Genomic DNA, 21,682 nt, shown 5'->3' on the forward strand with positions numbered 1-21,682 from the left:
TCAACCTGCTGAGAGGGAAGAGGGGGAAAGGAAAGCGACCATTTGGGTAGGAGAGGATGGTGGTAGCAGAGGCGGGTAACAAGGAGGGTATTTCTGTAAACTACTTAAGACCCAGGCAGCCAGAGGCACAGTAACTGCCAGCATTGGGGTATGCATCCATCCCCGCTGCCGAGGGCCTCTTTGTGATCCTGATGGGTCTGCGTGAAGATTCAGTTGTTTCTCTTGAGATTTATCAAAGGCTTAGTTAGCTCCTGATGAGGAAGGGAGCTCTTCTGCCATCTGCTGGGCCCTTTGGTTGTTGTTTCGAGCTTGAAGAGTTTCAAAATCTATTTACATTCCCCATGATCCCAGATTGGGCAGGAACATTCCCCATAATCCCAGGGCCTCCACTACTTCTAGGGACATCCTGAGTAGGCAGGACCCTGATTTTCTCTGCAGTCAAGGACTTGACTTTGTGTCACCAGAAACCTGACCTATCACAGCAGAGCAAAAATCAGCCATTAGTGCTACATCTGTGGACCCATCCATACCCTGGCCAGGCAACTATTTCCTCCTAAGGGAACCATCCCATTTCAGATGCACTAGCCTGTAGTCCCATCACTTGAAGTGACACAGAGTCTGGGTGGCTGACCTTCTGGATTGGTGGGAGGATTAGCCCTTAACACACTATGGTATCTTGTCCCTGGGTCTCAGATCGTTGGTGTCTGCACTGAGGAGCTCCATGCAGCCCAGCAGTGGAATGGGCAGGGTATCCTGGAGCTGCTGCGGATGGTGCCCATGTGAGTACCTCCCCTCCCTATGAGGTGGGTGCCTGGCTTCCCAGGCCTGGGGGTGGGACCCCCTTCTTCCCCCACATGTGGGCTTCCCCTTACATTGCTGTTCAGTCACTGGCTTTTCACATCAGGGCTTCCTGACAACTCACTCCCTGATGGCCCCCGACCACTAACCACGAGTGTTCTGGGCCTGGGGCAGCAAGCAGGGCAGGCTGTAGGCCCAGCCCAGACCCTCCTGCCCCCTTTCTTTATCCACAGCGCTGGCGGCCCCTGGCTGATAACTGACATGCGGAGGGGAGAGACCATATTTGAGATCGATCCACACCTGCAAGTATGTCTTGAGTGAGGAAAACCTTTCTAGCACACTGTGCCTAGGCCTCTTCCAAATAACACTGGCTTTCATCCTGGGAAAACAAGGAGCTTTATTTGTGAGTGAATGACATATGGCATGATTTGGAACTTGTCCTCTGAATTCTGCAGAGTGCTTAAGGGAGCAGAGATTTCAGACCAGAAAAACTGGTCTCAGACTCATGTATTTTTGAATTTTAAAAGGATACTTTTATTGTATGCAAATCACATATCAATAAACCTGACGTTCAAAAATATGATCGCTAGCAACTAAATAATAGTGGATATAGCTTACCCAGTATTCACCCTCCCACATTCCCCTTCTATAAAGAACACAGACTTTCTTTCTGGGAGCCATCCCACCACTGTCACCAAATCCTATAACAGACAGAATAGGTGATGCAGTGGGGAGTCCTGATTGGTCTAATGATCTTATCCCCTTTCTAGATACATTTTCATCTTGACCAGTCAGATACCAAGCTCCTTCCCTGGGTAGGCTGGAATTTCTTGATGTGTAAAGGAAGTCTTTATACACACAGGCCTGCAGTTGCCCACTCATGTGGCCTGGCTGTAGAGTTTCAATGTCATCATTGATTTTTTAGAAGAAATACTCTTTTTTGCAGGCAGGTGAATTTTGGAAGCCACATAGAGCATAACTTCCTTTCTTACTGGTCACTTCTGATGCAGGAGCAGCAGGTAGCTATAATGTGCCTGGCATGTGTCTGCCTCTACTTTCCCCCAGCCAGTTGCAGGTCATTGCTTCTGTGAAAATCTTGTAGGACACAGGCAGCTGTCAGGAGTTACTATACATGTCCTGTAGGAGGGATAAGAGGTGGCAGGGAAGAGGTGGACACATAGCCAGCAGCCCCTCTGCGTTCTTTACTGCAGACCTGTGAGTTCTTGGGTAGAAACCCTGCTCATTCACAGATGATGCTCCTCTATTTTCCTAGTGCCTTTAACACTGAAGTTTTCAAATTGCTGCCAGGATCCTCTGTAATCTGTACTTTAAACTTGGTTTCATTGTAACTTCTGCTTATGCAAGAACAAGGAACCACCAAGGGTATATTTCCCTAAACCCTTGTACTATAGCCACACTGGATTCAGCATGGTGGAACACTGTGGGCTGTTGTTTTACCCCTATCACAAGTGCCAAGGATTGAGAAAGAACCAGTCCTTTGAGCTAATAGGGTAAGCAACCTATCATTTCCTGCATGCCAAGAATAGTTCTCTTCCTAATCTTTAGGCTCCCCCCTCAACCAACTAACAGGACCAAGAGTACCTAAGAGGTTGTTTTTTAATATATTTTTATTGATTTAGAGAGGAAGGGAAAGGAAGAGAGAGAAAGAAACATCAGTGATGAGAAAATCATTGATCGGCTGCCTCCTGCATGCACCACATGGGGGATGGAGCCCACAACCTGGGCATATACCCTGACTAGGAATCAAACCGTGACTCTTCTGGTTCACAGGTCAATACTCAACACTGAGCCACACTGGCAAGGCCCTAGAGCACATATGTCAAACACAAGGCCCGCGGGCCAAATCCAGCCCGCCAGGCCTTGCAATGTGGCCCGCACCGCGCTGTCATCACTGCACTCCGCTGTCAGTTTATGACATTGTCAGTTTATGACTGTTCAGTAAACCATTCAGCCCGCGATTTAGGCTGGATTTTAGATTTTGGCCCTTCTCTGATTGAGTTCGACACCCTACCCTAGAGGTCTTTAAAAGTAAGCAGGCAGCCCTAGGTGGTTTGGCTCAGTGGACAAAGCATCGGCCTGCGGACTGAAGGATCCCTGGTTTGACTCAGTCAAGGGCATGTACCTCGGTTGCAGACTCCTCCCCGGCCTGGGCCCTTAGTCAGGACTCATGCAGAAGGCAACTAATCGATGTGCTTTTCTCACATTGATGTTTCTCTCTCTTTCCCTCTCTCCAGTAATCAATGGAAAAATATCCTCAGGTGGTGATTAAAAATATATATATATAAAAAAATAATAATAATAATAATAATAAAAGTAAGCAGGCAGCCCTTGATGAGAAAGTCCAGCTTTTTTTCCTGGTGACTCTGTGCCAAGTGGGAACTCCTTTGTGCTCATGTGTGCCAGTCGGGCCTGCTTGCAAGTGGTTCATTTTAGAGTTGGCTCCTGTTCCTTTGCTCCAAGTTCTACCACTGGGTAGCTGTGTGCCTAAACAAGTTCCTTAACTTCTCTAGGTATTAACTCTTTTTTACTTATAAAGTAAGTGGTCTTGGCTAGTTGAGCCAAGAGGTATTCTTAGCTTTTTGCTTCAGTAAGGGGCTTTAGGGTGGCCGCTAGAAAGAGGGGAAAAGTCAGACTCTACCCTGAGCAAACTAGGGCCCACATGCTCCTGCCTGGAGCACAGAGCTGCTCCCTTCCTCAGCCTGTCCCTGTCTCTGCTCAGAAGCCCAACTTTGTCCATGCGGTGCTAGCACTGGAAAGGAGGAGAGTGTGATTGATGAGAGGGAGGCATACAGAGCCAGGCCTGGTCTCAAGAAAAAGGACCTTACTAGTATGTAAGCTTACCTTGTGCTTCCCCAGAGAGGCTTCCTGGCCCAGCAGCAGCCAGATGGTGCCTGTGAGGCCTGGGGATCTCACTCAGGAGCTTTGTTTGGCCCACGTGGTTGTTTATGAGCAAGATTATTAGAGCCTTCCAGATGACCTTTAATCCAAAGCCCAACATCACAGAGCGATGTTTTACCAGAAACCCAGGGGTGGGGTGTTTGGGCATGACTCTTCCTCAAGGCCATTTGGCAAGGCCATTTGGAGGGTATTTGGACTCAACAGTGCCAAGGCCTGCACGAAAGAAGGGCCTCAGATGAGGTCTGCAGATGGTCACTGACCTCCAGGCACCCATTTCATTCCAAGAAACGGAAAGGAAACGTCATGCAAAGTCTTTTGTGGAACAAGTTAGCAGTGCAGGAAGTCCCGCCCTTCTGCTCTGTGGCGGTGCTTCACTGTGACGACACCCCCTGCTGTTAGAAGAGGAAACTGCTGGTGTGGAGCCGGGAGAAGTTGATCTGAGTCCTGGCCTCTCCCACCTGTGCCAGCTTCCATCCTGTTCTCTGTAGTAGCAACTGAGGAGGTTCTTCCTGGGCGATGGGAGGAGAGGAAGGACTGCTTTTCCTCAGGGAAATAGTTCCTGGTTCTGCCACATTAGCCACACAGGCCGCATGGTTGAGCAGAGCTGAGGCATTGAAACAGGTGTGAAGGGTTTTTTACTGAAGATTGATGATAGAAGAGAAGCTTCTCTTGGGATTTATCTTCTTCCTGGCTTCCCCTAATCCCTGGTTCTCCTGGAGAAGGGCTTGGCTGGCAGAGACGGCTGTGTGTTAATAGCCAGAGGTCCTGCTCTTCTAGCACTTGTCCCGTGCTCAGCACCTACAAGGGCTCAGTAAACACCGGAGAGGTGGTGTTGACCTTGGGCCACCGGTTCGCTGAAGGAACTCTGGCTCTTTGGTTCTTTCTAAGCAGGAGAGAGTTGACAAAGGCATCGAGACGGACGGCTCCAATCTAAGCGGTGTCAGTGCCAAGTGTGCCTGGGATGACCTGAGCCGGCCTCCTGAGGACGACGAAGACAGCCGGAGCATCTGCATAGGCACACAGCCCCGGCGGCTCTCCGGCAAAGGTAGGAGCTCTCACCGGCCTTTCTCCTCCTCTTTCCCCAAGCCTGGCTTTCAGGCTCTGTTGGATGGGTCTCTGACATAAACAGCCCACTCAATAGTTTTTTCCTGGCAGGACTTAAACAGCATACGAAGTCTTCCAGCAGTGGAATTAAGGGGGCGTTGCTGACCCATTTCTCCTGTTCCCTTTGTGTGTATTTCAAATGTACCACCAGCAGTGACGATTGTGTTTTAGATTTATCCCTTGCAATCTGAGGTCAGGGAGGTGAGTGGAAGCCATAGAACAGTTACAGGAAAAGGCCACAGTCCACCCAAGTACAAGAGAACAAGCATCGGTCACCCATGGAATTGACTCAGGGCCCAGCTCTGGCCTGAAAGCCATGCCAGATCGAGGGTCACTCTGGCCTCCTGCCTGAGACAAGAGAGGCCCGAGTGTGAGGCCAGCTTGCAAATTTCCCTGCCCCACTGCTCTGCAGATACAGTGCAAGGGGCTGTGGACAGGGAACCCTGTGCCCACTATATTCCAGGTGAGGCCATGGAAGAGGAGGATATGGCTCTCTCGTTAGAAGCTCATCACGTTGTTCTTGACTATAGAAATAGTTGTGGTATTTAGTAAAGAGCATCCAGAACTAACTCCAAAAGAAAAGCAGCCATTTACAAATATATAGCTTCTTTTTCTGCTTCTTTTTTCTATTCCTCCACTTTTTTTCATTTTTTGAAGAATAAAATGCCTACATATGTGATAGCACTTACGAAAGATTTTCTTCCCATAAAGGACATTTTAAAACCCTAACACAAATATCCGACCCAGTTCTAATGGTGTGCCAAACCCACGGGAGGTTTCAAGAGAACGTATACAGCCGAAACCAGTTTGGCTCAGTGGATAGAGCGTCGGCCTGTGGGCTGAAGGGTCCAAGGTTCGATTCTAGTCAAGGGCATGTACCTTGGTTTGTGGGCCATCCCCAGTGGGGGGGGTGCAGGAGGCAGCTGATTGATATTTCCCTCTCATCGAAGTTTTTAACTCTCTATCCCTCTCTCTTCCTCTCTGTAAAAAATCAGTAAAATATATTAAAAAAGAAAAAAAGAATGGCTTCTTCAGACCAAAAGTTTTTTGAGAACATAATGCTTTATCAGCCCTGTGTCCTCACCTTGCACCCACTCAGATCGCACAGCTGATGCCTAGAGCAGGCTCAGGAGGCCTTCATGGGGGCCTTTCGCCAGCATATCTACAGAACCGGGTTTCTAGGGCCGGTTGGGGGATGTGAGAGTCTAAAGAACCACCAGACAACTTAGTGGTGTTGTTGCAGACACGGAGCAGATCCGGGAGACCCTGAGGAGAGGACTTGAGATCAACAGCAAACCTGTCCTTCCGCCAATCAACCCTCAGCGGCAGAATGGCCTCACCCATGACCGGGCCCCGTAAGTTCCCTATCACAGAGGGGCTTAGCACTGGGACCTGTTAGCAATGTCCCAGGGCTGGGACAAGGGGACAGTTTTGTCCTGAAGGGCCTGTTTCTGTGACTTGCATGAAAGAGAACAATGCTAAAAGATAGCCCTTGCTGGACAGGCCCTGGGTCTGGGGAATACTGATCTGTGGGTCATAGATAGGAAAGGGCCTCAGAGGGGACCAGCGGAGCAGGATTATAAACATTAGTAAATATTTATATGGGCTGTGTGAGCAGACGGGAGGCCAAATTGGGGCAAAATCTGAGTTGGGGCCTCCCAGCCTTGTGGGAGCCCATTGTGCTGAGCACGGCTCCCCCTTATCTCAGCCTCGACCAGAGTTGCCCTTCCTTCCTTCCTGGAGCCTGGTCTCCGGCTGATAGCTGCAACCCCAGGGGCCTCACTGTCTGGCCAGCCCCATGCGGGACGCCTGCTATGAGGCCCTTCTTCCTGCCTCCCTTCCATGGGGCCCAGGGCCGGGAAGGGAAGTCCCTTGCAGGCCCCTGCTGCCTGTCCAGGGGCCTCCAGAGCCCTTGGGAGAGACTGTGGCCACCCCAAGGTCAGATCCGTTTCCTGCTGACCTCTTTTCCTCTGAGAGGGGACAAATGGTGGGTAGGGCTGGAGCTGGGCACCCCCCTCTGCTCTTAGTCCCAGGGCAGCTCTAGGGAATAGCTGCTGGCAGGGGATACCTGGGAGCTGGCAGGCCAGAGCAGGAACCTGGCCTGCCAGGGAGGAAGTTGCTGTGCTCTGAACTAAAAAGGAAGCAGCTCGCTTCTGCAAGACCAGTGTAATCTGTCCTTCTTCTAAAAAGTCTTTATTACACACTTGCTGTGTGGCAGGCTCAAGACCCAGGGGTCCATCTGGGCTAAAGGTTCTTTTAGGGTCACACGAACAAGTTAATTAATTAATTAATTAACTAACTGACTAATTGGTGTGAGTCTGGCTGTCTTTGCAATTTTTTAGAAATACCTACTTCTTTCTATTTTAGCTCCAGATGCTCATCCACAAGCCCCAGGAGTGGTAGTGGTTTAATACACTGCAAAAAAGACAAGTCAGCATCATCAGGAGTAGTTAGGGAGGCGGGCTTCTCAGAGGAGGAAGAACATGAGCTATGGACCCTGAAGGCAACCTAGAATTGTAACAAGTAGGGAAGGAGCTGACAGGGATGGAACAGGGAGGCCTAGCTAGTTAAGGTTAGTGCTACCTGCTGGGAGCAGATTATGGAGCAGAGAGAGTTGCTCTGGGGGCAGGCCTGCCCAAGAGGGCTCACCATGCAGAAGCCATGAGAACTGAGCTGTTCAGCAAGTGCCAGGAGAAGCCTCCACTGCCGCCTCAGAGCAGTTTTCACCCTGAAGTAGCTGGCTGGAGGCACCGTCATCTTCCCTTGGCAGCAGCAGATGGCCAGGCTGGGGTGTGTGGCATCTGGAGCCTCTCCACCTGTGAACCTGGACCCTGTCCTAGGCCACACTCCTTGTGCCCTGAGCTTGGCTTCTGGGCCCCCAAGCCCTGGTGATAGGCCTGGAGGTACTTTAAGGCTTAAAGGCTCAAACAGATTGCCTATAGTTTGCAGACAGTCTTAGCCCAGGTGGCCCTTCCAGCTCTGGAAGGTTCAGCTTTCTAGGCAGAAGGGCAGGGACTCCTGTGAAGACACCCCACTTGCCCTCTTGTATAGCTGATACAGGTCTGAGGTCTCACTTCCTGTCTTGGGTATACTTCTGGGCGGTATGTCCCCCAGACATTGCAAGGAAGCACAAGTCTTTGGGTTTCTGGATGCACACATACCGCTCCTTCAGACTGGGCCGTGGGCGTCAGATCTGGTCTGAGGGCTGTCTGTAGACACAAGACAGAGGCTGCAGCCTCCAGCGCTTGACCTGAGTTGGCTGAGCGGCAGAGAGATGGGTAGGAATAGACCAGAGGTGCTGGCCCTCTGGGCTCTCCCTTTCTTGCAGCTCAGGTACGCAGTGATGTCTCCCAAGTGCCAGAATCTGCAGTTTGGAGGGAATCGGAACCTTTCCTCTGAGATTCTCAGTGCTGGTTACTAATTTGTTAACAATTGGTTGAGAAATGGTTCCTCCTCCTTTGCCAAGAATATTTTCCAACACACGCCTCCAGTCTCTCAGGACTCTGGCTTCCTATTATCTCATGATCAATGATGATGGACTTGGTTCAGATAAGCAAGCACAGTTGTAATATTGTGCTTCCCACTCTGGGACTTGACCCCGTTTCAGATAAACCACATGGTTTGCAACTGAGAAAGCCGACCCCAAATGTGTTGGCACCAGCGTTTGCTCCTCCCTGGGAGGAGGCGGGGAGCAACCAGCCCGGACCTTATTGTGTCTGCACGTCTGATTTTCCTTCAGTCAGGCTCTCTGGGCTGGGCATTCCGATGCATGGGCTTCCTGGGTCTGAATGGGGCCTGCGGGAGCTGCAGGTCAGAGGAGCTGATGGAGCCCGGACATTGGCAGCTGGGCCCTGGCCTACCTGGGGAATCAGGTACTTGCTCTTTTTATGCCTCAATAGCAACTAACATGTGCCAAGTGCTGTTCCAAGTGCTTTATGGCATCTGAATTTAGCTCATCCTCATAGTCACTCTATGAAATAGATAATCTTATAGATGAGGAAACTGAGGTACAGAGTGGCTAATGAACAGCTTGCTCACGGTCACAAAAGGGTGGAGCTTATGGCAGGCTTAGCCATTCATACAGTGTGACCTTCCTCATCCCATGATTGGGGATCCTGTGAGGGACACATAAGACTGTGTCTCTGATGTGGTAACCCTCACTGATGGCTCTTACCTAACTAGTTGGAGCACAAATAGCAATCTTTCACGTAACATCAAGGGCAAGGCTAAATCCTGGAGTTAGAAGCTTACTCTGCATATTTAACCCTAGAGAGGACATTCCGTCAGGCTCCTGCTTCCAAATCCCAGAAATAGCGAGCTGTGTCTATGTCATAATTGGCTCATTTATTCCAGAGCTACTTTTTGACACAGAGCCTTTTCTTCATGCTCAGAAACAAAACCAACCCTATCTGTGGCCCCTCCACCACCTCAGAGGTTAGAGTTTTCTTTCTTTCTTCCTTGAGGCCTTACTTCCTGCTTCCCAGAAAGGCAGGCCCCTCTGGGCAACCTGTTCCTCTCCCACTAGCCCTTGCCATCCCTCACTCCGCCCACCGCCTTCCCGGAAAGGAGAGTCCTTAGCCCTCTTTGGGGCTCCTTCCAGCATTTCACAACCCTTGCATTCCAGCCGTGAAATTTATATCTGGCTTTCCCCAAGATGATCAGTTGAGAAAAGCCTCCTTGGGCTTGGCTGGCACCTTCCTTCCCACTGCCTGCCCGAGTGAGTTTAGGAAGCATGAGAAATAGTTCCTTTGTCCACTCAGGAGAGCCTGGCTTAGAGACGGCGCCTGCCAATACTTGTACGGACCTGGGCGGAAAGTCACTGGTGTCTTCCCTGTCTGAGGCTGCCGTTAAACACACAGTTCTGCGAGTCTGGCCTCAGCTCCCAGCCTCCTACAGTGAGTGTGTCGGAGGATGTGAGTGTCCGGTGCATCATGTGGGGAGTGCATCATATGCGTTTCTATTAACTTACTCTGATGCTGGGAACCTGCAGCAGTGTTCCAGGCCCTCCCCTCCCTCTGCCAGTGACTCACTGAGGTGGGGGGACCCCTCGGGAGCCTATGGGTCAATATCCTTCCAGAGAGGGACTCAGGTGTGTGTGTACACAGGTTCCTGACTGTGAGAAAAACTCTTTGTAGTTGAGGCACCTTTAAAAATCAAACTAACCTTCCTTGCTAATCCAAGTTTCTTGGTCTTCTGGACTTGCACAAATAGTTTTTAAGGTGTAAGGTTTTTGTTTTTTTTCCTTTTTGCCTCAATTTCCCAAAGAATTAAAGTTTCGAATTCTGTTGTGACATTCTCAGCTGCAGCCTCCCTCCAGCACGGACACACATACCCACACATAAATTTCTCTCCACTTTTATGGGTATTTCTGCTCCCATTTGTTTGGCCTCCTGGGTGGGGTGACCTTGCTGCCTCTCTTCCCGAATCTTGAATAGCTTGTGACCTGACTAGGGAGTCATCCTTTAGGAAAAAAATGTGTTTTGTTTTGCTCATCCTCAAAGCCATGAATGATAATTAGGAGAAATATCTAGTTTGCATCCAATGAGCTGGGTGAAAGAAGGTGAGTTTCCATCTGGGAAAACATCTGGGCTGTTGCTATTGCTGCTCACACGCAGGGCGGTCTTCAGTAACCCTGTTCTAAGGGGTCTGTGGCATCAATGCAGTGGCCAGCCAGGAGCCTGCATCTGTCACATTGTCTTCCCTCATCCCTCCCAGGCTCGGGAAGTATAGTTTTTTCACTGGAGAGAAAAACCCAGAAAGAAACAGGCCTGTTCTCAGGGTCTTTGTCAGGCCCCGCAGAGCTGAGGAGAACAGACCCGGCCTCTGTGATGTACATGTGTCGTGCCGAGTGCCTGGCTTTATTTGCCTTTCTCAGAAATACATGTTTGAAAGGGTAAAACTAGGTGCTCCACAGCAAATCCGGCTCAGTGAATTTGTTTGAACTCCATTCTCTGCTCCGCTTCCCCGAAGAGATGAAGCCATACTCATTGTTGACTCCCCAGCCTCGAGTTCATGGCCAGCCCATTGAATTCCCCATCCAAAATACATCCCCTCATCTTCAAGTTGCACAATCGGGAGTATTTTTATCGCCCATCCTTGATATTCATTGTCACCCAACACTTCAGCAGTGAGTCACTTCTCCAGAGAAGGGAAAAGGAAGGCTCAAAGGTGAGAGCTGGAGAGAGGAAATGACTCAGTGTCTCACAGAATGGGAAGCCAAGGGCTCTGGCTAGAGTGGGCTCCTTCAGGAAAGCAGGGGTCCTATTTGCCCACCCAAGTCAGAGCCCAGGCTGGGATGGAGGTCTTTGGTGCCCATAAGAGTTGACTATTGGCTGAAACCGGTTTGGCTCAGTGGTAGAGCGTCGGTCTGCGGACTGAAAGGTCCCGGGTTAGATTCCGGTCAAGGGCATGTACATTGGTTGCGGGCACATCTCCGGTAGGGAGTGTGCAAGAGGCAGCTGATTGATGTTTCTCTCTCATTGACGTTTCTAGATCTCTATCCCTCTTTCCTCCTCTCTGTAAAAAATCAATAAAATATATATATTTTTTTAAAAAGAGTTGACTATTAGTTAAGGAGTCCCTTAATAGAAGTTTTCTCCCTCTGTCTTTAGCTACACTGTGTCCCATTGTTCTGTTATCACATTCCATACTTGGAATATTCACAGTGAAAAGACTGCTTCTTATCATTTGGTTATTGGTTTACCAATTCCCTGCCTTTTACTACTGGTCTTGTCCCCATCAGAGAATTTCTCAGAATGACCAGGTTGAGCCTTTTGCTTAACAGTAATTGTGGAGGGGAGGTGAGCTGGTGCCCTCATCCCCACCCATACCCTGTTCTAGTCCCGCCCTGAAGACAGGTCTACAAGCAGTTCTTTCTCTGGAAAGTTCAGAGCTTTCGTCAGCAGTCTGAAAGCAAAAGGAATAATCTCCCAGGCTACACACAGAATCCAGAGCCTGGGCTGGGCTCAGCAGGCCAAACCCACTTCACTTCTGAATAGTTGCCAACCCTGATGCCCTGGTTCCCACTCTGGGCAAACCCAAGGAGAAGGCCCCAAGTCGTGTGGCTCGTGTGTACGTCACCACTGTCATGGGACTGGGATTGTGGCTAAAAGGAGCCTTGGTGGTTAGGCTTCTCAAGTTCCCACGCCTGCTGCCTTTGAAAGAATATAACCAGTATCCTGGGATTAAAGTGGAAGAATTGAGACTTTTCAATCTGAAGAGACCACGGTGAAGAAAATGGATAAGGGTCTGTCGGTGTGTAGAGTGTGGGTAGGGTGAACAGAAGCATGTACTGTAAACTATACAGCACTAGAGATCAGGAGCCTTATCTTAACACTGGAAGGAGATGGTATTTTTGGATATGTAAAAAGTCACCTTATGCAGTGTGAAGTGTAAATATAGAATGTGTTATATAGACAGGTGGTAAAAGGGAAATGAATGGAAAGATTTAGATCAATTCCTGAATTACCAAGGTGTGCCTCTAAGCTATCTCACCAATCTCCGCTTGGTGTTCCCAATACAGGAGGAATCCTAGGCTAACTAGGTTTCTGTGGCCAAGCAGGCAGTTTTTATTGAGTATTGCCATGTGCCAGGCCCTGTGTTGTTGTCCTCACTTTATAAATTAGAGCATGGAGGCCTAGCTGAATTATATAATTCACCCAGGGTCAATAAACTGGGAATAAGGGTCAGAGCCAAGATTTGAATGTTGGGTTGTTTGACTCCAGATCCAGGCCTCTTCACCACTGGATATTGCCTGTAAAAGAGGATAAACATGCCAGGACCGGTTTGGCTCAATGGATAGAGCGTCGGCTTGGGGACTGAAGGGTCCCGGGTTCGATTCCGGTCAAGGGCATGTACCTCGGTTGCGGCCATATCCCCAGTAGGGGGTGTGCAAGAGGCAGCTGATCGATGACTCTCTCTCATCGATGTTTCTAACTCTCTATCTCTCTCCCTTCCTCTCTGTATAAAATCAATAAAATATATTAAAAAAAAAAAAAAAAAAGAGGATAAACGTGGGGTAACTGCCTGCCAAGTCCCAGGAAAAAATATCTGGAAAGAAGGCCATGGAAGTCTACATACCAATGCACAGAGTAAATGTGGTATTTTAGTTTGCCTGAAACCCAAGAGGGTGGCAGGTTAGAAGAGAGGGGCCATTTGGCTGAGAGAAAGAGACTAAAAAAAAAAAAGATGCTGGAGTATGTGCTTCATTGGAATGAGTGGGGAGAAGGTACAGGAAATGGGATCCAACAAGAAAGAGACAAGAGGGCCCCCAGGGTGAAGGTGAAGAGTGGTCCCATGATGACAGCTGTGTTGCAAGAATAGAAGGCAGCCAGTTCAGACTGGAGCAGTTTGGGAGGACCCTCCAAAGAAATATCTCTAAGAAGATAATATCCTATCTAATAAAAGAGTAATACGCAAATTGACCATCACTCCAACACACAAGATGGCTGCCCCCATGTGGTCAGAGATGGATACCCCCATGTGGACACAAGATGGCCACCACAAGATGGCCAGCAGGGAAGGGCAGGTGGGAGGGACCAGGTCAGCAGGTGAGGGCAGTTGTGGGTGATCAGGCAAGCAGGGGAGGGCAATCGGGAAGTACCAGGCCTGCCAGGGAGGGCAGCTGGGGGCAATCAAGCCTTCAGGGGAGGGAAGTTAGGGTGACCAGGCCGGCAGGGGATGGCAGTTAGGGGCAATCAGGCTGGATGGGGAGCTGTTAGGCATCAATCAGGCTGGCCGGGGAGTGGTTAGGGGGTGATCAGGCTGGCAGGTAGAAGTGATTAGGGGCAATCAGGAATGCAGGCAGGTGAGCAGTTGGGAGCCAGCAGTCCTAGATTGTGAAAGGGATGTCTGGTAGGATCGGGCCTAAATGGGCAGTCGGACATCCCTTGAGGGGTCCCAGATTGGAAAGGGTTCGGGCTGGGCTGCGGGACACCCCCCACCTCTCGTGCGTGACTTTCATGCTCTGGGCCTCTAGTTGACAAATACTTGATGTATTTGAATCTCTTAGGAGAATCTGTAGACCATTGGTAGTTAGTTTAGAATTCAATTTGTAATAAACACATTGAAAACCAAGACAGTAAATCCAAGAAAAATTACATCAGAAAGGAAGAGTAATCAAAATATACTACATGACTCAGTTGTTAACAGCATTCAGTATCGTATAACAATGTAAATACTTAGTAATGACTCAAACAAGATCACCATACACTTATCTTGAGAAGATGGGAAGGTGGGGTGTGGGGATGGAAGAGTACTAAAAGCTCATCTTCCATATTGGGAAGCCTGAAAGGGAATACCCAGAATTAGAAATAAAGCATATTAGAAATATTGAGGAAAATCCCAAAAGAATCAGCTTACAGATGAAAGTGGTTGTTTCTGAGGAGGGGATAGTGGGAAGATTGCTGACTACTGTAATGAACCTTACTTACAGAACTATTTGACTCTTTAACCTTTATATTAAAAAAAAAAAAGTTAAAGAAATGCTATTATAGTAGCTGTTATGGCTTGCCCTACCCGGGGAAAAGGAAGGATGACACTTTTCAGGAAAAAAATCACAAAGTTGGTGCCAAGGCAAGCCCTGGTCATGCAGAGGAACTTCAGCTTCCCTGGCATCAGCTGAGAGCTGAGTAGTGTTTAACCATCCAGCAGGCCTCCTAGGAGTGTCTGTCTTGGGGTAAAGGAAATGATGAGGGACACTCGTCTGTGCACCTAATTCTGACCAGCGAAGAGGCTGATGGCGTAGAAGTGACAGGGCCTTGGGAGAAAGCATGTTGGGCAGAGCAGTGCCTGCTGGTCAGTGGTCTCCAGGGGGAGGGCCCCCACAGCCTGTTAGGGGGTTTTGTTGGATGTTCAGTGAAAAGGGAGTTCTCAAAGATACAGACTCACACAAAATGAAACCAGTTTGCTTGCTTTCTATATCCCTCCTCAGAGTCTTCAAAATGCCAACATTTTATGAGTCTCTAATCTGAGATGCAGCATATTACATTCAGCCCTTGCCACATCTGCTTTTCTAGAAGCTTCTCTTAAATTAAAATTCCATCAAATACCCATTGGGAAGCCCTGCCCTGACTTTCTAGGAAGCAGTTCTTTTAAGAGTTCAGGGGAAAAAATAGATGTGTCTTCATGGTCTTGAAACCCCCAGAAGAAAGACCACTCAAAGGGTTGGGAGGTTCTTAAGGAGTAATATTGTGGTTACATTTTTAGCTGGCGTCAGGAACCTGGGGATTTTGCTTCAGCCCTTTATTTGCTCAGCGTGTGACCCTGGGTTAGTTATTTAAGTCTCTGAGTTTCAGTTCATCTGTAAAATGGGGGAAATAATAGGGTTGTATGGAAATCAAAGTATTTAAAGGGTTTAGCATAGGACCTGCACCATAGTCTGCACTCAAAAAAAAAAGTGCCTCTTAGTCTTATTATTGTAAATAGTCCCTTGAAAATTAAAAGGAGGTTGAATACTTCCAGAGACCAGTATAGATGTGCAAAAAATAATTTATATAACTCAATTTTTTAAAAAATTTTTGAGCAAAAGCTGGAAGGAGAAGTATGTTATAGCAACACAGACTTTAAGGAACAGGGTCAAGAAAAGCTGATATTTAAGAACTGAGTCTTGCAAAAGTGTTTTGACCAGCAAAAATGACTTCAGTTTTTATACTTCTGTTTGGAACAACAGCAAGAAGGAAAACGTACTCCTTTTTGGGCAGAGTAAAGTTAATCAGTGGCAGAAAGGAGGCAAAATTTACTCAAGTTCTCTTATGCTTCCATTTCAAAAAGAATGGTTGTCAGATCAGGAAGGTGATCACACAGGCATAGGAGGATCAAAGCCATGATTTCAAATCTCCTGGTCCACATGTATTGTGCCCCAGAATCCCAGGCAAATTGGCAGATGAAATTCAGGAGGCTGAAGTCAGAAATCTTTGAGGGGATGGGAGAGAGGTATGGGCATACTGAAAGCAAAAAGTATCTTGACTCTCTAGACAAGTGAGCTTGGTGTCAAGTCGGGGAAAATTCTGGACCAGATTATTCAGCAAGTAGGCTGTGAACACTCCGTACGGGAAACTGCCCCGAGAGTCAGCAGGGGCTCACGAACGGTCAGACCTGCCAGGCCATCCTCAGTGCCTTTTTAGAAATAAGTTACTTATTTCTACCTGGTAGACAAAGAAAGTACTGTGGAGCTTTTATAGGTGGGGTTTAGTAAGACATTTTGAGAATGCCCTCTGCTATCATTGTTGGCAAGACAGAGAAATGTCCACAGAGCATCCAGGAGGGGGAGGGGCTTGGTGATGGGATGGTTGGGTTGGTTTATAGTTGGTTGAGTGAGCATACCCAAGGGTACTGATGTCAGTCTATCAGCCTGTTTGCCTGGCCCTGTCATGTTCACTGTTAGTCAAAGCCTGGGATGAGAACATTGATGGCAGTTTATCAGCTTTGTAGAGTGATGTGAAGTCAGAAGGGAGAGCTGATATGATGAATGCCAGAGTCAGTTTTCAGGAATATCCGAGCTGCTTAAAACACTAGCCAGATAGTGCGGAGTTCTGCTCTTAGCCCCAAAAACTCCACAGGACCCACAAGATGGGGGTGAAGAGGTCTCAGTGCAGCACAGGGGAGTGCAGTATGAGTTGGCAGTGCGATAAGGTTACAAGGAATAGACAATTTGATGACAGTTTTAAGAGAAATAAAATATCCTGCACAAGAAAGTTCATAGTCCCTCTGTAATCTGCACTGGTTAGGCCTCATTGTATATTTATTTCCACACACAACCTTTCACTTCTGGACACGACACTCTGGCTTTATGCGCTAGAGTGAATTCATAGGAGAGAGATGTGGATGGAAGGAAGATACCAGAACCTTGTCTTTAAAATATAATTGGAAGTTGAGGCCACAAATTCTGGAAAAGAGAAATTGTTAATGGGCAGCGAGAGCGGCTTTAGGGATTTGAAAGGCGGTCATGAGGGTGGATTAAACTTCCTGGGCATCTTGACGATGAGTGGGTGAGAACTACAGGAAGGCAGATGCAGGAGGGAGGCCTCAAGGGTTTTCATTGGCCTGTAGTTGGGCCTTCCCAGGGCCCCTTTCCAGCCCCATCTCAGAAGCCCCCTCTCTCAAGCTCAGGGCAAGGCCTTTGCTCAGAAAGGGGGGCTGACTTGGCCAGAAGCAGATGGAATATGGGCCCAGGGAAAAGGCAAACGGTCTGTATTAAGCTGTCAGCTTCTTGCAGGAGGAGCAGATAGACTTCTAGAGGCAGCCACTAACATCCTGGTAATGCATTCCAGATATATTTTGAGCGCCTAATACATCCCAGACTCTGTTAGGTGCTTAGCTTGGGTCATCTCATTTAATCCTATAAAGAAGGAGTATTGTTATTTATTTCCATCAAGAGGATACGGAAGCTTAGGGAGAGGTTTAAGTCATTTGCCTGAACCAATGCTTTTAGCCATTCTGTCATCCTTCACCCCTGGCTCCATATCCCAGCAGTCCTAGGGGGTGTGGGCCATGCCTCCCTGGGAGCCCTTCTCCCTTCCAGCCCCTAACCTCTGCCTTCCCCTCCACTGCGAGCTCCAGGAGAAAACAGCCCCGCTGAAAAATTAGGCCATGCTGGCGAGCACACTACCTATTTTTTTATGACTAAGATTAAGCTGACAACCATGCAAAACATTGCAAACCTGTGTCGGCTGCAGATTTAATACCTCACCCAGCCCACACAAATAATTCATGCTTCTGAATCGATGTCCAGAAAAAACAAATCAGCAAAAAGCTGGGCTCCTGCGTGAGTGCGGAGCAGCCGCATTTCCATTGAAGCAGCATGCCGGAAATACCTGAGCTCCAGGACTGCACATCCAGCATTCTGCGATTTTTTTTCTCTTCAAAGATTAAAGTACGATTTCAAATGATTGAAGGTTGGTGGGAGGTGTAAATGTGGGCACTTGTCACATTAGTTCTTCAGATGATTAAGTTCTTTTCCATTTCTTTAAAGCTGTTTGCAGTTGGGTTTGATGTCCTCGTTCAGGGTGAGTGTGTTGTAGCAGTTACCAAGGTGACTTTAGCTGACTTTCAACAATTTATTTTTCCCTCCAGCTTGAGATGTCTCTAGTCCTGTGTGCTGTTGATTCTTCTCTCCCAGCCTCCCACCCCCACTCCCAGTTGCTATTCATCAGCATTTTTGCCTGTGCCAGAGAGGCCCGGATCCTCCTAGCAGGCCCTGCAGGCTCTGGGGCCCTGCCTGGCAGCCAGGCCTCGGCCTCTTCCTGGAGGGAGCACGATGATATGTCAGTGTGCACCAGGGTAGTCAGAGATCGCACAGGGAAGCAAGTGTAAGAGCCACGCCCTGTCTCTTGCACTTAAACTCACTCTGTGACCTTGGGCTTGTCACCTCACCTCTCTGAGCCTCAGTTTCCTCATCTGTAAAAGTAGGGTTAGCCTAGAATCTACCTGGGGTGTTTGATGCAAGGACTCAGAAAATCTCTGGTCTCCTAACTCAGGAGCAGAGGAGGCGCTCGGGGCAGGAGAGCTCTGCTGAGTCCCCCCCTTGTCTGGGCCTGGGAAGGAGGCCATGTTTGGTGTTGCTCTCCTTTCTGGGGAGGGAGGCAGGAGGCCTAGCAGCTGGACATAAGGGAAAGCGCTGGTCAAAGGTCCTAGGCTCCCACATTGGCCTGCTGCAGACCAGTGTCCTGGCTCTATTTTGTAAAGGAAAGAGGGAGATGAAACAACCTGAGTTTCCTTCCAGTGCTGAAATTCTGTGACCCTCTGGCCAGAGCGTTTGTCCCCTTAGGTCTTGTGAAAGGGTTTGTCAAAGGAGAAGCGAGAGCAAAGGGCAGTTTCAGAATTGGCTTTGGGAAACCAAGGGGAGGGAGTGCTTGGTGAAAGAGCAGTCACATACATCCAGGGGTGGGTCCACCCAGCTCGTGGGGGGTCCCCATTACCTCAGGGGCTTTTATAAGTCTCTGTCACCCTGCAGCCTTTAGCCTGCTGACCTCACACCTCCCTCTGGGGAGGTCCTCTGCCTCACTGGCCGAAGACCCCAGCGCTCAGCCTTCCAGTATGTGAGGAGGCTGGCCCTGCCCCTCACTGGCTCTCCGCCTGTCAGGCCCAGGCATCCTGGGTGGCTTTGGCCACTTGAATTATAAATAACTAGAGCTTCTCACCCAGTATTTTGATGGACACTGGGGGATTGTTCTGAGAGTCACTGCCCAAACCAGGATCCGGCCTTTTGAATGGGATCAGTGGGTAACCCTCATTTCTGGCTGAGGCAGATTTGAGGCATTTCAGTAGGGGCAGCTGAACTTGAAAAAGCAAATCTTAGATTGCGGCGGGCCCCCGTGACTTAGCTGTGGGACAGGCTGTTGGTAGGAGGGAGTATGAGGCAGCAGTGACAGCTCACTGTAGCCAAGGCCACAGTCAGAGTCTGTACAGGGCTCTGCAGCCCATCCAGGCTCACGGTCTGCCTCCTGAGGGCCTGGCTTCCACCCCTCGCTGAGGACTGCATCATTTCCTGCTTAGAGAAGGATGTGTATGTCACTGCAGCTCCTGGCCATCAGCAGAAGTATGTAAGCCTAGAGCCTTTTCAGAGCAGCTGGAAGGAAGCTCTTGGAGCCTGTCTCCTGGGTTTCTAGTAACCACAGAGAACTCGGAGTCTGAGGCTCCGGGTCAGAGAAGAAGAACCCCAGAAGCTTCTGCTGTCGTCATAGGGAAAAACAAGTCACCGTGACACAAACATTTATACCGCGTGCTGGCCAGAGATGTGAGCTTCAGAACCAGATCTGTCTGCGACCACAGCCCAGCTTCACACTCCCTGGCTGTGCGGCCTAGACAAGTTCCTTAACCTCCCTGATCCTCAGTTCCTTATCTGTAAAGGGATAGAACAGTTCTGCCCACCTTGTGGGGTGCTGTAAGGTTGTTTAGCAAGTTCTTTTTTTAATTAAAAAATTTTTATATTTTATCCATCACCATTTATCCCTTCTATGCCCTCTTCCACCTCCACCTGCTCCCCACCACCTGCAGTCACCACACTGTTGTCCATGTCCATGAGTTCTCATTCTTTTGGTTCCCTTTTTTGCTCAATCCCTTCGTCAACCCCCAGCACCCCCTCCCCACCCAGAGCTGTCTGCCTGCTCTCTCTGAGTCTGTCTCTGTTTTACTTGGTAGTTCTTTTGTTCAGTAACTTCCACATGAGTGAAATCATATGGTACTTGTCTTTCTCTGACTGGCTTATTTCATTTAGCATAACGTTCTCCAGATCCATCCCTGCTGTTGCAAAAGGGTAACATTTTTTCCTTTTTGCAGCAGACTAGTACTCCATTATATAAATGTGCCACAGCTTTTTTATCCCCTCACCTACTGATGGAGGCTTTGGCTGCTTCCAAATCTTGGCTGGGCAGGTTCTTACGGAGTGGTGGCTGTTGTTATCATTACCGTCAATCACTGCCATTGTCGTCGTTCAGGATTCTGGCCTGGGAGATGCCCATCTTGTTCCGCCCTGTGGTCAGAGCCTGTGCCTGTGCTTGCTTCACAGGAGCCGCAAAGACAGCCTGGAGAGCGACAGCTCCACAGCCATTATCCCCCACGAGCTGATCCGCACGCGGCAACTCGAGAGCGTCCATCTGAAATTCAACCAGGAGTCAGGAGCCCTCATCCCTCTCTGCCTAAGGTGAGAGCTCACAGCACCCAACTCGGCCTCAGGAGCCACTGTGCCTGTGCTTGCCATCTCCCCCCCACCCCCCACACCTCCCTGGAGCTGGGACCAGGGAGGAGCACCAGTCAGGCAGCTCCATGGAAGCCTGTCGGGAGCCTGCGGACTCCGAACCGTCCAGTAGCCCCCACTGTGCTGAAGATCTCTCCTTTGTCCAGAGAAGTGTCCCTCAGCCTGTTCCCTTAGGAGGGGAGGGGGCTCAGTGACACAGGGCATCTCAGATGCCCCTGCCCTCCCCCAAACCCAGAGTTAGGGGTGGCAGGGTCCCCAGAGCACTGGCGTAGTAGGGCAGGGCTCTGGTGGATTGGACTCTGCTTCCTCCTGCTTGCTGCTTTTCCCATGTAAAACACGCAGCTCTTCAAACCCAGTGACAAGTCCAGCAGACTCCTCGAGGGGCCAGGAAGCCCAGCTGTGTCCCTTCTGCTACTGTCCACAGTGCCAGAAGCCCAGCCCGTGTCCGGAGTTCAGCTCTCCGCCTGGGGATGCTGCACTGGGCGGAATCTGTTGCAGCCGGCTTCCTCCACAGCTTTCTGGGGTTCCACCCTCCGTTCATTGCAGGGAAGGCAACAAGACTAATTCGAAACATCAGTAGCAAGGAAGAAGGACAGGGGAAGAAGGAGCCCCAAAAGCTCCTGCTGCCATCAGAGGGAAGAACAAGTCACTGTGACATAAACAAAGTTTATATAGTGTGTTGGCCAAAGATGCGGGCTTAGAACCAGATCTGCACTGGTTTGGACCCTCCACCCTGTCCCTGGAGCCTGGGGAGGGAGCTTGGGTGGTGACAGGCTGGGCCAGCCACCCTGGTTAGCAGCGCAGAGATAGTTAGTCGGCAGGACCAATGGCGGCTGGCAGGGTCCCCCCCTCCCCAAAGCTAGGACCCCAGGATTTCCTCCCCAGCTTCCTCAGCCAGGCTCAGGGCCTTTCGATTAGTAAAGGGTTAATCTGGGGCAGCCTGAGAAAGCGAAGAGCAGCTTTGCCTCCTTTGCTGACTGGCATCTTTGCCCCACTGGTTGCTCCTGCCTGCCTGCCCCTCCCCCAGATGTATTTCCAGACTGGGGATTAACAGTGACTTCTTGTGCTCCCTCAGAGTGACCCCACTTGGCTTCAGCTTTCTCTCTCTCTCTTTCTCTTTCTTTCTTTCTTTCTTTCTTTCTTTCTTTCTTTCTTTCACATTAAAAA

General features: G+C 49.4%; 1 protein-coding gene across 2 annotated transcripts in view; it reads left to right on the forward strand.

The window, feature by feature from the left end:
* The window catches only part of SUFU (SUFU negative regulator of hedgehog signaling), an 88,931-nt gene that overhangs the window by 50,863 nt on the left and 16,386 nt on the right, over positions 1 to 21,682 (forward strand). The window contains exons 5-9 of one of the 2 annotated variants that reach the window (XM_084903872.1): positions 694 to 779; positions 1,032 to 1,104; positions 4,609 to 4,762; positions 6,065 to 6,176; positions 20,327 to 20,461. In XM_084903872.1, coding sequence (XP_084759998.1) covers positions 694 to 779; positions 1,032 to 1,104; positions 4,609 to 4,762; positions 6,065 to 6,176; positions 20,327 to 20,461 — 560 coding nt within the window. Of the gene's footprint in view, positions 1 to 693; positions 780 to 1,031; positions 1,105 to 4,605; positions 4,763 to 6,064; positions 6,177 to 20,326; positions 20,462 to 21,682 lie in introns of both variants that reach the window. The other variant, XM_084903873.1, reaches the window with a different exon arrangement.

The sequence above is a fragment of the Pipistrellus hanaki genome, assembly GCF_964339955.1.
Source record: "Pipistrellus hanaki genome assembly, chromosome: 14".
Classification (NCBI taxonomy): Eukaryota; Metazoa; Chordata; class Mammalia; order Chiroptera; family Vespertilionidae; genus Pipistrellus; species Pipistrellus hanaki.